At 33.0% G+C, this 19,048-nt stretch overlaps 1 protein-coding gene across 2 annotated transcripts in view; it reads right to left on the bottom strand.

The window, feature by feature from the left end:
• Positions 1-8,352: 8,352 nt before the first annotated feature.
• LOC115879929 overlaps positions 8,353-19,048 on the bottom strand; it is a 97,754-nt gene continuing 87,058 nt past the window's right edge. For both annotated transcript variants that reach the window (XM_030896988.1, XM_030896989.1), the window contains one exon: positions 8,353-9,666. In XM_030896988.1, the coding sequence (XP_030752848.1) occupies positions 9,545-9,666 (122 nt within the window). In that variant the 3' untranslated portion in view covers positions 8,353-9,544. The remainder of the gene's footprint in view (positions 9,667-19,048) is intronic.

Below are 19,048 nucleotides of genomic sequence, written 5' to 3' on the forward strand. Positions count from 1 at the left end.
CTAATTTCGAAAAATCGAAAGTAGAGAAAAAATTAAAAAAAAAAAAATAAAAAGTAAAAAGAAAATTGTTTTGCTTGTCGTAAAGGGGGGAACCAAGCTCCACTCCCACAACCGGTTTCTGGGCCTACCCTTCATCAGGTGGGCTGTCCAGGGGCTGGTTCTCACCGATACGGCAAGCAAAACTTCTTCTATATCTACAGACGATGTCGTAAAGTGTCGGTGAGATATTAGTGCATCTCCCGTCAAAAGATGGTAAAGAGCGTTTTTCGGCCCGCTCAAATATATGAAATGAACAAAATTCTTACAGCTTTAGTGTATATTAATAAATAATATTTTCTTGCTGGATATAATATATAGGCTTGGTGCATTTCAGTTGATTTCAATAAATTCCGACCGTAGCGCTTCAACGGCAAAACTCATAAATTATCCCTACCTCTTTCACGCAGTCGTCATGTTGATGGTGCATTAAAATAATATTGAAATTGTGGTTTTGTCATAATATTTAAGTATTATAGTTTTTTGCTAGTCCACTTATTGAGAGTATAAAACACTCAGGTACGAGGTTTGTGTGATGTAATGCTATTTCGAGTAGTAAAAAATAATTCCAACTAAGCATTGTGTGGTATTGTGATAATTTCAAAAGTTAATAAAATTGCCGAAAAAATGTTAACGCGTAAAGGAGAGCGTAATTAGGGCGTTGTTGGGTGTAATAACATTCAATAATTCCCGGATATTTAACTCCTCTCCCGAAACAACATTTCATAGCTTCATAGTTTCTCACACCGATTTGATTAAAAGCAAAAATGGATTCAAGCAATTCGACGAAACAAATGAGTAAACAAAGTGCTCGTTAATATTAATAGTATACTTTTTTTAATCAACTAGTGATTAAATGGTTTTATGAGCTTCTAATTATAATAATGTAGCTTTAAAAAATTTCGTTATAGCCGAAATAGCCCCAATTAAATTATGCCCCACTAGCAAAACCGGTGAACTCATCTGAAAAGTTTTTTTTAACTGGAATAATAAATTATAATACAAGTTAGATTTTCTGAAGATATCAAAATATTTACTTTGTTATTTTTATTTTTCGAATTATCACAAATTATACTTCCTAACACTTTTAGAGTAATTAAATAATACATTTTTCGTATTCTCGCTATTTAAACCCGTGTATTTGTCAGTACGAGTTGTTTACGATATTCTTCGATGGTGGCAGCACCGGCGCCGGCGGAGAAAGCACCAAGCCTATACATGTTACCGGCAAAGTTTAAAACCCGGTGTTGTGCAGAATACCTAGGAATGATATAAAATTGCTAAAACTATCAGGCGTTGTTGTGAAATAAATTACATTATTCATAAAATGTCTAGGTAAAATACAGCATTTTATAGAATACCTAGGTATTATCATAATATAAAGGAAACTAGTAGCTTTAGTCCTTGTCAAATCCTTTGTTCTTTTTCTGTCACTTTATATGACTTTGTTCCCGCGTCCCGTGACCACTGACGTAGCTGTATAGTCGTGGTCTATAACTAGGCAAAGTATAGTCGTGGCACCGCCATAGTTTCACATGGATGTATTTAGAAAAATATGAGTTCACAATTAAATAAAATAAAAAAAATTGATCATCGAGTAAAAATTTGCTTGAAAACAGAATATTGTCACATTTCGTGTAAGTAACAATAATTCTTCTGTATCTGAAAATCTTCTGATGGGAAGAAATGTGGAAAAAATATATAATGACATATTTTTATATTAGTATCTATTTCAAAGATTTTCTACAACTTTTTTTTTAATTTAAAACAAGTTTAATTTTAACATCAATGTGTTTATTTTGTAGTAATATATTGGTTAGGTGGATTTTCATTGGATAACTAATACATTGAACAACACATTGTACTAAATAATAAAATAACATAATTTCGGAATCATGCTTCAAAGGAACCGGGATTTTCAGTTTTTTTCGGTACTTTCGGTACTAGCAAATTTTTGTTCAATGATGGTGCAGTTCGTTAAACAGCAAGCAAGGGATGGTTGTCAAAAGTAAAATCGATAAAAAATTGAGGTTTAAATCAAAATAATATCAAATTATTAAGTAGTAATCAGCCATGAGAAAATTAACCTGAACACAAACATGATCACAAATGATTCTTAAAAAAAAGCACAATTTTTTGAATTATTACTACAACCAATAGCAGCACACAGTAAGGCACTAATTTTTTGTCAATCCGTCTCTGTGCTGGGAACCTGCTCGAACTGTGCTCGAACCTCGCAGGTCGACGAACGGAACTCAACTGAAACTGAAACGCTCTGCAATCTGTCGATATTCGACAGATTGTAAAAACTGGCAGAAAATATTTGGGAGAGTGCAACTACTCTTTTCCTTCTACTATGGTATTATATAGAATGCCTTAATTTTTTACTTTTCCGGTAACATACATAATATAATCTCCCGTCAACTAGACGGAGGGATCGAAAACAAAGGATTGATAATTAATAGAGACCATCCTAACCATCTAAGATTCGCTGACAACATGTTCTAATTGCCAATAGTCCTGAAGAACTACAAGCACAAATCAACGAACTAAATACAACCAGCAATAAAGTAAGTCTCAAAGTGAACTTAGCAATAACTAAAGCAGTGCACAACAAACCATCTAGGCCCGCGATAGCTACGCCACTGGAGTTGCGTTGTAGGTCTGGAGTACCATTGGTGGCAGTACACGTGCAATTAAACCATTAGAGCAATTGAGATAAATCGGCGAGTAATGATAGTGTTGGCGAGCTGTGATTAATAGGCCGTAATGAATTTAATAAACAAAAGCCGGTAGGTAGGTACTGCCGCAGCCGCTAGTAGTACCATTGGCATTCGAAGAATTCAGAAATTGTAATTTGGGCAAGGCAACCCAGTCTACATCAAACGGCGTGAATAATATAATCACTTCACTCTAGAAATAGCTTTAAGCTTTATGCCTCTTATGGCTGGTTCATGCTTCCAGCGTGAACGTTTTGAACCACGCAATCTTTATCCTAACACTAACATTAGTCCTAATCTGAAGAACACGAATCAAAGTTAAGGAGACGTCCATTATTTACGTGAGGAAACCAAGGGGGGGATTCAGCCGAATCTCACTAAATCTTATATGTAGGGGATAGAGTAGGTTTCGGCAAATATCACGTTTTTTTTTTCGGGCAAAAGATAGTGTAAAAATGTAAGAAAATCAGATTAATTTAAAGTAAAACATGTTTATACATAGACTAAAATACACTCACCGGCACGAAAAACCGATTGATGTATTTTAAAGTTTAATATACAGGGTGGTCCGAACTGTATTCCGGAAACTTCGGCAGCATATTCTGCAAATTAAAATAAGTAAAAAAGTCCGTATAAATGTATGTCCTAAAATGCTTAGTTTCGGAGATACAGCGTGTAGAAGTTTCATTTTTATTTCGATTTTTTCTAAATAATTCATGAAGTAACATCAATATTTGGATGAAAATTAGTGTGCGGGAGTTTTTGTGACATGAGAAATTTGATTTTTATGTCAATATGACTCCTACTTGTAGAGGGCGCCACCAACATATGTTTTAACTGGTATGAAGAGTAATAAATTTTCGTCCATACCTGTATAAAACTATTGAGTAAAAAAATATACATTTACAACTTTTTTTTACATAAAAAAGATCTCTTGGTAAACATCGCTACGAGTAATGGTTCTCGAGATATTTGGAATTGAAATTATCAATACCTGTCATCATTGACATAAATTAAACATGTTGACTAAATAGTTACTAGACCGAAACCATAAATTTGATTTTTTTGTGCCAAAAGTTCAACAGAAACTGTTTAATCATCATTTTTTCGCAGAAAAATTTATGATTAATTTAAAAAAATAAAAATTTATTATTTCAGTCAAATAACTATACTCAACGTGTGCTTATTTTTTGTCAATAATGACATGTATTGACTATTTCCATTCTAAATATCTTGAGAACGGTTGCTCGTAGCGATTTTTACCAAGAGACATTTTTTACGTAAAAAGTCATGGAAATGTATATTTTTTTACTCCATAGTTTTATACAGGTACAGACGAAAAGTTATTACTCTTCAAAAGAGTTAAAACACATGTAGGTGGCGCCCTCTACAAGTAGGAGTCATATTGACATCAAAATCAAATTTTTCATGTCAAAAAAGTCCCAGACACCAATTTTCATCCAAATATTGACGCTACTTCATAAATTATTTGGAAAAAATCGAAATAAAAATGAAATTTCTACACCCTGTATCTCCGAAACTAAGCATTTTAGGACATACATTTATACGAACTTTTTTACTTATTTTTATCTGCAGGATGTGCTGCCGAAGTTTCCGGAATACAGTTCGGACCACCCTGTATATAAAACATTCTGTTTTCCCTTGTATAATTGACAGTGAAATATATATTTTTTTAGTCAGTAGTTTTATACAGGTACGGAAGAAAAGTTATTACTCTTCAAAACAGTCAAAACGCATTTAGGTGGCTCCCCCTACAAATATACGATTTTTTCCAAATAATTTATGAAGTAACGTCAATATTTGGATGAAAATTGGTGTCTGGGACTTTTTTGACATGAAAAATTTGATTTTGATGTCAATATGACTCCTACTTGTAGAGGGCGCCACCTACATGTGTTTTAAAGAGTAACTTTAGTGTTTTTAAGAATAACTTTTCGTCTGTACCTGTATAAAACTATGGAGTAAAAAAATATACATTTCCATCACTTTTTGCGTAAAAAATGTCTCTTGGTACAAATCGCTACGAGCAACCGTTCTTAAGATATTTAGAATGAAAATAGTCAATACCATGTCATTGTTGACAAAATATAAACACACGTTGAGTAGATATATAGTTACTTGACTGAAATAAAAAATTTGGGATATTTTTATTTTTTTAAATTAATCATAAACTTTTCTGCGAAAAAATGATGATAAAACAGTAAACATTTGGCATAAAAACATTTCAAATTTATGATTTCAGTCTAATAACTATTTAGTCAACATGTTTAATTTATGTCAATTATGATAGGTATTAATAATTTCGATTCCAAATATCTCGAGAACCATTACTTGCAGCGATTTTTACCAAGAGACATTTTTTACGTAAAAAACTACGTAAATATATATTTTTTTACACAATAGTTTTATACAGCTACGGACAAAAAGTTATTACTCTTCAAACCAGTTAAAATATATGTAGGTTTGGTAGGAGTCCTATTGACAGTAGGAGTCTCTACAAGTAGGAGTCCTATTGACATCAAAATCATATTTCTCATATCAAAAAACTCCCATGTACCACTTTTCATCCAAATATTGACGTTACTTCATAAATTATTTCGAAAAAATCGAAATAAAAATGACACTTCCCTTGACATGTCTGTAAGTTATAATCATGTACAATTTATTTTTTTTTTAAATCAAGATTATATTTTGACTTTCCCATAATCAAGTATTATTAAAAAATAAAAAATAAACTCATATTACTTTATTTAAACTTTATTAATTGAAGCACTAAACATAGGTACATTAACTAAAAATATAATACAAATATCTAATGGATAATTATCCATAACATTTAACCTTACTGCTATATCAATTAGCTTAAAGCCTATGGTAAAAATATTCAGTCACATTCGTTGTGCTCTATTTTCATATTGTTTATATTAAATGAAATGGCTAGTGAAATACTTAATGTTAAACTTAAAAATTATATTTTGAGACGTCATACATAATATGTATATAATATTAAAGTAAATGTATTAATATTGGTACAAAACTATCGTAAATAAATATTAAATCAAACTACATATCATAAGTCATTCGCAGCTTCTAGATTGTTTTTTCTTAAAATAATCTTAATAAATATTATTTACAGTATATTATTTCTAAAGTTAACTAAATCTAAAATATATTAATATAAAAAAGGCATAGAAAAATACTGTTTATAATATAACTAAACTTACAAAGAAACGAAATAATAATAATAATAATTATAATAACTATATAATATTAAATCGCATTGAAAAAAATGCTATATTGCACATCATGAATAAAAATAGTATAAAAATGTTTAATTTGTTTATACAGAATGTAAAAAAAAAGTGTACCAAACTTTTTCATTTATTTTTAGCTGTATTTTTAGCTAATATGTTTAGCTAGTATCATCCACTAAAGTTTGGTACACACTACTTCTTTGCCTTATAAGGGTACAAATAATTCAATACAATTTATCACAAGATTCTATTGAAATATACACATTATATAGTATACACAGTGCCCATTTTATATCGCTAACTATTAAGAACCTATTGGAAATACTGGATGATATATAAAATTATAGTTTATTATGTAAAACTAATTTTATTAAAATTGCTAATATCTATAAGAGTACAGTGGTTCCAAAAAAAAAATTCAAAAAAATTGCTAATAAATATAAAAGACAATAAATTAATCAAAAAGTAAATCAATTCACTTTTAATTAAATGAAATACATGTTTGTAGATTTGAATACACAATATTTACATAAAATTAAAAAAAAAATAATTATTCAAGTTATTGTAGCACCACATGAATAATCAATAATAAAAACAGTATATTGCTTAACTATTATTTACTAAAAAAAGTATCTTTTCTATAAATATAGGAAAATGAAGCGGATAACTACAATACTCGAATACTCGTATTCTCAGTATGTGTATTTCTTTATTTATAATAATATCACAAATAGTTACTTTTGATTTTGAATAGTCGACAATGATATTAATAAGAGAGAGTCTTAAAATAAAACAGAATACGTTGAGTAATATGAAAATACCGTAAAAGTTATATATGTTCCTGTAATTTTTACATAGCGTCGTTATTTAGAAATACGATATACCATATAGTCGAAAAAAAAAACGGCGCCAAAGAGGGCTGGTAAATGACAATCGATTTTGGCGAAGTCACTCTCGATAGATAGTCTCGTCGATAAAGGTCATTTACTAAAAACTGACATAAAATTGAAAATTAACACTAATTATAAAAAGATTAAAAAAGTATAGAATGTTTCCAAACACACAAATCTATTTAAAAAAAAATATTGTTTTTTGAATTTTATACTATATTTATTTATTTATTATGATTATAACGACGTCTTCCAATTATATATTTTATACTATACCATTTAATGATGTCTAGAGCTTTATCTCAACAAAATTATCATCGATTGTAAGTCCCAGCCGTCATTGACGTCGTTTTTTTATCGTATGGTATTTGGATGATTCAGAATTTCTTTTAATGGCGATAATATCAGATATTAAATTTAATAAAAAAAATAAACTTAAGGAGCATATAAAAAAATTTAGGTTGAACGAGATGGGGCCCAAAAATGGCCGACTTAAATTCCGGTTTATCAGAGCCCTTCTAATTTTATTCAAAACATGTAAAAATATGATGTAGGGTGGACTCAATACGTTGTTGTTTTATTTTACGTTGGCAAAAAATGTTGGCAGTTCTTAAAATTGTTATAAGTTATAATAATTATTGAACAACACGAACATCCGATACGCTACTGAAGCAGGTAAGTCAAATTGACGTATCTAAATTCATTGACATCTTAAGTAGGAAATAAAAGCAAAAATGCAAGAAAAAATATATAATTAGTTAATTTTAAGCGAATTTCATAAATGATCGATTTACTACACGTATGTATATTATACAGGGTGCTCCAAACTGTATTTCGGAAACTTCGCCAGCATATTTTACACATAAAAATAAGTAAAAAAGTTCGTATAAATGTCTTATATCCTAAAATATTTAGTTTTGGAGATACTGGAGGGTGAGATTTTGGAGGGTGTAGAAGTTTCATTTATATTTCTAGAGAGAGAGAGAGAGATTTCTTCCCAATAATTTATGAAGTAACGTCAATATTTGGATGAAGATTGGTGACTGGGAGTTTTTTGACATAAGAAATTTGATTTTGATGTCAATATGACTCCTACTCGTAAAGAGCGCCACCTACATATTTTTTAACTGGTTTGAAGAGTAATAACTTTTCATCTGTACCATATTGAAAATATTTTTAATCAATAGATCTCGTTGTGAAACAATGATGTTTAAAAAATCTCCGAACTAGATATTATATTTCTCTAGACACTTCTAATGCACGCTCAGCTTGGGACACCCTGTATGCAGGGTCCGGCAATAGTGCTTCAATAGGGCATCTGCAGCTCCTATTATCAAAAAATTGGGAATTTTGTTTAAGTGCAAACCTAAGGTATGTACTTGGATGTATTTCAGAAAAATATTTTAACTTCTACAGGGTGGCTCAAAAAATGCTAGTGGATCGGGATGATTTTTTTTTAATGGAACACCCTGTATATTATTGCATTTTTGGCTTCCCTTCTGATCACTTTACATAAGATATTATTAAACATGTTTAGATAGTTTCAGATAGATTAATAAATAAATTTAAAAAAAAATCAGCTTTTTTTTTAAATATTAGAAATACAAGAAATGTCCCCCTGAAACAACAAACTAAACAAAAGTATACTAGGTATTTACTATAATGGTCTGTAGTTACTTTACTATAAATATCGTAATCTTAACAGGTCCAGGGTGTTCAAAATTTCATGCCAAACTTTCTGGAATATAAAGTAGTTTTTCTATGTTTTTTTTAATGGAACGTCTTGTTATTATTATTTTTGTTAAATGGATAATTAAAAAAGAACATTTTTTGTATTTAAAGCATTTTAGAATTTTTAGCGGTTCCATTAAAAAAAAATAAGAAAAACTATTTTATATTTTTGTTAGAAGGTGTTAGAATTTTGAACAGCCTGTATTGTTTAAGATTACTATATTTAGAACAAAGTAAGTACAGACCAATAAAACTAGCAGTAAATTTAAAAAAAAGTGTCAAATTCACCTAGTATAGTTTTTAATTCAGGATATGTCTTGTATTTTTAATATTTTTTTTTTAAAAGGCTGTCAAATTATTTTTTTATTCATTTATTATTATTTCTGAAACTATCAAAACATATTTAATAATTTAGAATTATGTAAAATGATCAGAAAGGAAGCCCAAAAAGCAATAATATACAGGGTGTTCCATTTAAAAACATCACCCTTATACACTGACACGTTTTTAAGCCACCCTGTAGAAGTGAAAATGTTTTCCTGAAATATATACTTTAGGTTTGCACTTATCCAAAATTCCTCTATTTTTTATTATAGAAGCTACAGATACCCGACACATTGTTGCCGGACCCGTATAAAGTAGTGGCGTAAAAATCCTGAATCAGGATCCTGTACTATATAGTTTGAAATCGTTTTTTCCAATATTATCGCCCAACAAAAGACCTCCAGCTCTTAATTAGTCCATATTTTTAATTACCGACGGTTTATGCCCGCCATAGCCGCCATTTTTCTTCTTCGTTTCTTCGTTTGACCGACCGGTCGGTGCTTTTGCGATCGCCGCCGCGCTGAAAGTACTGCCACCACCGGCCAGCTAGTACCGGCCCATTACGCATTCAATACATCATGCCAGGATGCAGGCCGTTTCCTCTTTGGAAGTACACGTTCGGATTGCTGCTCAGAGTGGGCTCCAGCGTCGTGTACAAGTTGCCGTCGTCGGGGCGCAGGTACAGACCACCTGTAACACAAATAAAATGTCATTAATAACACAGTTCTAGCTATGTAGGAGAGAAGAAAAGGGTTAGATAATATACAAATAGTCTAGAGTCAAATTTTATTTTTGGTGGGAAAGTTTTGGGGTACCTAGTTCTGATTTAAGCTTGATTTTCACGCGTCCGTTATCCGTTGATACGATGGTCCACTTTTCATCCCTAAATTTTTTACTCCAACCTGTCGACGGAGAATAACGGATTTCTCGTTTATGAGTAGAGATACAATGATGCGATTGTCACATTACTATCCTACTTTTTTTATGAAACTAAATATGCTACACATAGTTTTGTCCTAGCCTCCTTAGTTCCTGAAATACCTACAGGATGAATTTGTGATGCACAGTAGTGAACAGATGTTGAATACAGATATGATGCGCAGTAGTGAACGCAACGTCTACCGGCAGCCAGATGGTCCGTACTCTGTTCAGGAGAGCATAGCAAAAGATATATTAAACGGAACCAGTTTTCTTAAACTTCTCTCTCAAAAACGTTGCTAGGTCTTAGACTATATAAGTAAAACAGCGAAATCGTTGAATGAAAATATGAAAAAAATGACAACAAGCAAATCGTATATCCGATGAACGGAGGCATGATTTGCAATAAATTTAAAAACTGCGTAATTTTCTAACAAATCGAAGTCTTTAAATTCAACCAATAAAATTAATATCGTATGATCGTATATCGTCGGACAACGGATACAAGAAAATCAAGCTTTATACTGTTCTTTATGTTTTTTTGGGGCGCTGAATTCGGACCCGATATCTGCTAACAAAATTTCATGACGGAACATTGAAAAAAATGCAAAAAACGTAAAAATTTCAATTTTTGCGGTTTTGTGCTTATAACTCCAAAAAATATCTTTTTCAGAAATAATAAGTAGACAAAATTTTCTACAAAATTCAGTTTTTTAGATTTTTTTCCTCGGACAATCCGCTTCTAGCGCAGGTTTAAAATGGGCGTATTTTGACTTATTGCTTCAAAATATATATTTTTTTAAACGTCACTAAAGTACCGTATGATCAAAAAAATCGGCGTCAGCGATGGCTATGAAAACAAGTCATTTTATATGTAAATTTATATGGGAAATGTCATCGATCGTCATTTCCCACCCAACTGGACGCCGATTTTTTTTCGATCATACAGTATTAATTGTTTCGGCGTGATTGACAATGACAAAAATGTCATTTTAACGCCTAGGTATAAAAGTAAAGCACTTTTACGCCTAATATAAAAGTAAGAAAATATATTATTAAACTGACATAATGTGTAAAATTCAACGGGCGTTACCATATTTTCTCGAAATATAATGATTTAAAGGTATTACTTATGTTATACTGCTATTATGTATTACTGTGATGTTTGAAACATAATAGCATGTTCTACTCGGAGTAAAAATGAATTTTTGTGCCTCAAACCTCGCCACAAAAAGCATCATTTTTACTCCTAATAAAACAATATACTATTTTTTCACTGAAAAGACCGGATTCCTTTATAAAAAAATTAGGTAGCAACAAAAAAACATTTCATTTTTGCTCATTAAATTTGGTTTGGTTGGATAACCACTCCTGGCACTTGAATGAAAACTCTTAGTGAGTGTTATTGTGCAATGAAGCAATGTTATGTGTTATTTTTATAGGACGATTGATAAGATGTATTGCCTGTACCTTAAACAGTTCAGTACAGTCTAATTTCAGTAGTAAAATATTTAATGAACAAAATTGGGCAATGCCAAATAATAATTTTAGTTAATTAAATGAAAATATTACCGAACAAAAATATATTAATTGATAATAATGTTTTATATTGTCAAGAAAAACTGCATTTCTTCTATCTGTTGCCAACGGAGTGGGTACTCTTCAAAACGTTTTTGCCGTTTTAATAGCTCATTTGATTAATGAGTTGCGTTTGGAAGTCTTTCGCAATTTATGACTTTATTGGATACGTAAAGAGAATTTATTTGACTCTGGCGTAAATGTATATTTATTGGTTGGAACAGAGCTAGCGCGAGGAAAGGAGATGGATGGAGACGAAAACATAAATTCTGGCCATAAACGCTAGCCGCTACGACGCGTCCCGTTATTTCCGCACCTGTGCTATTTTCATCCGTGATCATGTCATTTTTTTTGCTCGGAACTAGTACCACGGCTAGTACCCGGCGCTTTCTTTGACCGACAGATAAGTCTGTCTGGGCCTTCCGCTTTCTTAATAACTCTATTACATGGCTAGGTTAAATTCCTAATTACAGTCTTTAGATCACAACAATAAAAATTCTTTCTTTGAATACGGCGGAAATGAATTAGTAACTGACCTTTAACTGGACCAGAACAGTTCCGATTAACTGGAAAACTCCATCTGCAACCTAGAATGGAAACCTTCAACAGTCTAAGACACTCAATGAAATTTCGCAGAACTTATGACCGAGAAAAATTAAAGATTTCCTTGATTTAAGTAAGAACAATCTTCGGATTGTCACAAGGCTTTTAACGTAGGACATTGTCTCCTCAAAGAACATCCCAGCAGCTTCAAACCAAGAAATAATTGCGAATGAAGATTCTGTGGGAAAAATGGGGAAACACCAGAACTGATCGAGACGACAACCTTCGTGAAATCTGTGGTGCCATAAGCTTCGGTACGGCTGATATTCGAGATGGAGAACTAACCTATGTAAAACCGCCTGAAATGCTGGCTTTTGCCAAAGCCCTGAGACAGTATGATGAGTTATAACTAAACAAAGAGGTATACAATAGATCTATAGCGTCGCGGTGATTAACTTCCCCCCTCCCATACAATTTACAAATCTACAAATGTGTAAAATTACAGTTTTATTGAACGTAACACATACAAAAAAATGTTCCTGTTAGAATAGTGCTCATTATTAAATTCCTCACTTTTTTCCTGGTATTTTGTGTGTTCTTACAACATTAACTCTAGATAATTACACGGTATCCCTCCTCATAAACAAACCGTCCAATTTGGCACGAAATGACTTGCCCTTTGACCTTGTCTAACTGTACGCTCGGCGTCACCCAGTAATCTTGACACCCCATAAATGGCCCTAAGAGGCCTCGTGAGGCTTTTGACACCGACACAAATCTGAAAACCGTTTACCTCTCCTATCCTTCCTATGTCTATTCGAACAGCGAAAACGATCTGCTTAGACCCACACACATGCGATCATGATATTGGCCGTAGCGTACCGTACCGTGCCCATATCCATATTGGTTGCGGGAATTTTTACCCTTCGGGCTACTTCAAAGTACCGCAAGCCAGCGAAAGAGATTTTTAGCAATATTGTTTAATGTATGTTGTAAGGTACCTACCTAATAAGTAGAGAAATGGAGATTGTTCGTTTTATGATTCAATAAAATTATATAAAAATATAATTCTACTTGTAGTACTATTTTTCGAAAATTACTGAGAAAAAAACAAACTTGTCCCCTTTCTATAGCTTCACTCACTCCTGTACCCTGCACCAACTAGTGCAGGTCCTTGATAGAATGAGAGCATAGTTCCTCCGGATCTAGTTTTGTTTAAAGTGTCGCTGTTTCAGGGTTTTTATTGCAAAGTCTGCAACAAAGACTTTCTTGATATAGATTGAGCTTGTGCGGATAGCACTTGACAGCCATATGTCCTGTCAAGAGACCTGTTATAATCCGCACGTTATTCCTGCTAAGCATTAGCAGTTCCTTTGTGGTTTTGGAATTGGGTACTTCGATGAAGACTGCGTGTGCCCCCGTTTGGTTCCTTAGAGTTTTACTGTACTATGGGTTATATATTTAGATATTCCCAGTACTGGCTCTGGACTAACATAGGATTCCGATGATCCTTACCTTGCTAGTTCATCGGCTTTTCGTTGCCTTGGATGCCACTGTGGCTCGGACCCCGAATAATTTTATTTTTGTTTCTTTCTTCTAGAGCTCCCAATTTACCCAGGCATTTCTAGATTGACCAGAGTGTCGACGATATCTTGCGCTCTAGGTGTACTTGAGTAAGGTCTTCTATTATTTTCTCTCGCGCCTTGTAGATTGGCGAAGATTTCTGTCTGGAATACGGTTGAGTATTTACCCTAAAGAAAGGGATAAGCTTGTCCTTGGTCTTTCCCCAAATACTCCAGTTCCTCTTCCGTCAGCGGTCTTTGGCCCGTCTATATGCCAGGTTAGTCCGTCCCGAAAGAATGTTTTATCTGTCCAAATTCCTCGATCCATTTTTTTTACCTCTAATGGTTTGTGGTCCGATCTCATTTGGAGTAGAGGTCCCCCGATGAAATCCCCCATTTTTAGTGTCCTGTTTATATCCTGAGACAATGCACTTTGATGTCGATAAAATTCCATTTTTTCCTCCGCCTGGATCGCTATGTGAAGAGCAGTGGCGTAACTATTGACGTGCCGTGTGTGCGAAGCACATGGGCCCGGGCCCTCGGGGGGCTAAGTTTAACTAAGTTCTTATCTATCACATGTCTTCTTAACTACTTAACTAGCACACGCTATCGCAAAAATAACTTATTACTTTACACTTGTTCTTGTGCAATTTTGTAGCTGTGTTTTTCTTTATATTTTGCAAAATAAAAATAACTGGAAATATGTGCTTTTTCATTAGAGCATTAAATTTGACAAAAAAGAAAATTTGCTGTATTGTCACTGGATTTCTGTACCATCGAATAGAAATAGAACTAAGCTAGTTGTAGCATTAAAAAGAGCATGAAAAATTATACTGGCCAAAGTAGTTAACTCAAAATCACAAAAACTCTAGTTACCTAATGGTTGTATTAAGGGGACGATAAGGCAGCTGAGTTAAGAGAGGTGCCCGAAACTGCCACTTTTTTGGCAATTATTTCAATAGAAAATGAAGTTACTCGTACAATAGACATTGGTAATATTGTGTCAACTTTCGCCCATGCTAAAGCCAGGAAAAAAGAATTTTAACATGTTCATGTTCCTATTTACATTGTTTATTTTAATTTAGTTAGTTTTGTTGTTGTTTTTTGTTTTGTTTTTATTTATTTTTTATTTTATATGTTTTGGGTTACATATTCTGTGTTGCAGTAATAAATAATACTATATAAAAATTAATTTGATAATGTTATTTCTAACCTAAAATATGGGGGGCCCGGTAAAATATTTGCACACAGGCCCGTGAGTCTGTTGTTACGCCACTGGTGAAGAGGCGGAAGATCCAGAAGCTCCCCCATGAGTGTTTATTTTATCTCCCAGTGAGCGTTACCTCCCAGTGAGCGAACAAAACTCCTATAGACAGCACTAAAAAACTAAATTTATTTTAATAGTCTTTTTTAATTATTAATAATAAACAAACATATGGTATTTGCTACTAAAATTTATATTGCAATATAAAAAAATTGACGAACCCCAACATATGGGCGTAAAATATATGTATCTAACGGCACCAACAATATAAATATAACTTTTATCAACACAAGTGACAGTATTTCTAATAGGTTATTTATCATAATTGTTAATTTTCTATTGAGATGTCAACCGGCAGGAACACTCTGTACAAATGATCGTAGCGATAACCGTACGACTTATACGGATAGTACCATAAAAGACCCTAGTATACGCACTAATATTAATATTAATTCTTGCATTGACAGTAAGTCAATGTCTAATTATAATTACATTGTAATTTTGTTATTACAGTCTGTAGATTCTATACGGCTGATGTTTGTTGAATGATTGATCGTCGAGCGTAAAATATAAACAGCTTGAATGAAACATTTAATTGAATACCGTTTTGTATGCGTAGACTGTCCATCATAATATATATTTTTTATTTTCAATCATAATGTTTTAATTATTGTCTTGTCAGCCAGATGTGTTAAAGAGGAAGTTTTTGTATTGACAGTATTGACCGGTTAATATTGAATACGGTATATACAGGTTCTTAATTTGTTTATTACTCGCGGCAAGAGCTTTATGGTTGAAATATGGCAACCTCGGCCCGCTCGTCGAGAGACAATGCGATGGGACGAGACAACACGACGGGCAGCTTAGCTTAGTACTCATTTGGAATGTAGGCAGTGTTGCCATTCTGTTCCCCAATAAGTAACCGTCCAGTTAACAATCTGTATGATCACTATATAGGAATTATCGGAAACGAGAAATAGCCATATCCGACAGTTAAGCAGACTTAAAAGCGATAAAATCACTAACGATCAACTCGAAGTTGGCCTAACAATGCCTAGAGAAGCTAAAAAAATTAGACAAAGTAAAATCCTACTACTCTGGGTGCCACACCACCAAGGGATAGAAGGTAATCAAAAATTATTATTATAGAACCGTTCTGCTTCTCATGTGCAGGCCCCTTCCTGGGGTATCTGGCGCCTACGTGCAGCATTCTTTGGTGCGCCCTTTTTATATTTAAATCAATTATATATTTTAATCTTAATCTCAAAAATTTAAAGAATTTATATTCTGCGACAAACGAGCAATATGTAATTGGAAATGTACAAACACTATTCTAATTAAAGTATAAAAACATTTATTAAATAAAGAAAACAAACAAAACCACAAAAATATTTAGTAACAAAAATAGTACCCTAAAGAAAAAAACTGATCCATTTTATATGAAATACATAAAAACAATAAACTAAAAATCGGAAATAATATGCATGTACTGATTTCTATCGAAAATCGACAACTATGAAACTATGAACCTTCCCCGACACAAACGGTATATTGTGAGATAGGAAATTGTAGAGCGAAACAAGCCTTATAACATAGGATACATTTTAATGAACAGTGCTTTCCATAAAATCAATAAAATGAAAAATATACGAAATAATATACATGTACTGATTTCTTTCGAAAATCGACAACTATGACACTATGAACCCTTCCCGGACACAAACGGTATATTATGAGACAGAAAATTGTAGAGAGAAACAAGCCCTATAACATAGGATACAACATTTTAATGAACAGTGCTTTCCATAAAACGAATAAAATGAAAAATAAGTAGATGAGATCAATGTTGCCGACAGATTGCCCTAGACTTGTTTATTCGGTGCGGCCAACGCAAAAAAGACGCTAAGCAAACTTTATCCTATGATGTATGTTTAAGTATTTGTTTACTAACAAGAAAGCGTATCGGTTTTTTGTTACAAAGTACTGATTGACACTTCGATTTTGCGCCCCCAAAATGTTGCGCCTACGTGCGTGCACGCACTACACGCTCGCCAGGAACGGCCCTGCTCAAGTGAAAACCAGTTTAAAACAGAACTGAAGAGCCTGAAGGCTTCATTCGTAACCTGGAACGGGAATTCTCCAACGGTCTAAGACACTCGAAGAAATTTCTCAGACTTACGACCGAGAAAAATCAAAAATTTTCTTTGATTTAAGTAAGAACAATCTCACCTTTTTATCACCCACAGTTTTCAACTTTTCGATAGTTATAAGATAACGGAGATACAAAGGTGGTCGGAAAAATGCAACAATTTCAAAATCACCCTGTATTTCAGGAACTAAGAAGTCTAGGACAAATCTGTGTGTAGCATCTTTAGTTTCAAAGTAGTTGCGGTGAAGTGATAACCGCATCTTTGGATCTCTACTCGTAAACGAGAAACCCCATTACTATTAAATTATGTCTAAACTTCTAAATTTAATAAATCATATTTTTAATTACCTAATTTTTATTTGATTAATAGATTTTTGGTTTAAGCAAACTCACCGCAGATTATTAAAAGCAACGATTTCACAATATCTGGAAATAAATCAAACTGAACAAAAAAAGACAGGTTTTCCCCAAACAATGTTGCATTTATGGAAAATCTCAACTCCAGACACATCTAAATGTAAACAACATAATCCTACAAGATTTTAAGCGACTATTCTACCAATTACAGTAATTATTTAATTAATTTGCATATGTTTATGCAGAAATCGTAATGCCTTATTTAGTCAGACGATAATATGTAAAATTAAGTAAGGTTCTTGTTTTTGTACTGCTCTAAACGCTATATGATGGCAAAAAGCCGTCACAGTGGCCATTGCGATAAAAATCACTTCTAATTCTTCACTTCTAATCACTTCTCGACACCCATTATACAGGGTGAGTCTTAAATAAATGAAAATATTTTTAGGGCTGGTAGATCTCGATAAAAAAACAAGTTTTCTCTTTGCATGCTTAGTCTTAATATTGGTCTCGTAGATCAAATATTAGTGGCGAGACTGATCTTGGTCTTGCACCATAAACAAGACCAAGGCCAGTCTTTTCCGTCACTACTGAGTTGCAGTGGACATCAATTATTACAAATAAGCTATAAGCGTTCGTAAAGTGGGCTGTCAATTGCGGAAGATGGCGGAGTTCCTAACCTAATTTATTTAAAAATTATTTTCGGCATATTTTTTTATTTATAAATTTTCCGATATTTTAATAGTTATTCTACTCTTCGGTGCAGTCATCATTAAAATCGGTCCAATGAAATCGGTTCTTCAAGAAAATCGGTTCTTGAAAATGAAATCTTTGCGTTTGTGGGCAAGACCAAGTCTCTGGCAGGCAAAGCCTTAGGCGTAAGCCTGTCAGAGGGCAAGTCCGCGGTTTATAGAGCGCGTCAACAGCGAGGGTTTTTTAGCACTCAATAATAAGCTTTAGTTAATATGAGGTTATTTTAAATTATTAGAAATTAAAGTTTTTTCGTTATGTTGATGCTGTCTAAGAATTCCATAACTTTATTAATCTTCGAAATGTTAAAAGGCGCGAAAATATTCTCATAGGTAACAACATTAAAGAATCTAGACCTATGGGAGGCAACAGGTAAGCATTCAAAAAGAATGTGTCTCATTGACATTAAATTATTGCATAAGGTGCATTTCTGAGGGGGTTCATTTCTAATAATATATGATTTGGTAAGATATGAGTGTCCTGTGAGGGTTCTAACAACTTTACAAAAAGATCCGCGTTCAAGAGAATATATATTTTGATACAGATGAAGAAGTGGCACATGCGATCTAAGTTTATTAGTTCCCTCGAGGATGTCCCATTCATTTTGAAGTATACTGAAGAACACTTTTTTGTACAAATTTCTGAAATCGACAACGGATGAGTTCCTTCAATATTATGTAAGAGCGTTGCCTCGTTAGCCAGTTTGTCTGCTCGGTCGTTACCAGCAATGTCAGAGTGTCCAGAAATCCACATAAAGTTAACATTGTAGTTCTTTCAGTAAGTTTATATACTAGATCTCGAATGCTGCAGGTTAGAGAGTTTTTGGTGTTTAAAGAAGCAATACTGTTGATGGAACTAAGTGAATCAGATAGTATTAATGCTTCAATCGGTGGCATGCTCTTAATTTGGATAAGAGCCTGATAAATAGCTGTACTGTATAATATATTCGAA

Source organism: Sitophilus oryzae, unplaced genomic scaffold (genome assembly GCF_002938485.1).
Source record: "Sitophilus oryzae breed Bouriz unplaced genomic scaffold, Soryzae_2.0 scaffold_1590_pilon_pilon, whole genome shotgun sequence".
NCBI lineage: Eukaryota > Metazoa > Arthropoda > Insecta > Coleoptera > Curculionidae > Sitophilus > Sitophilus oryzae.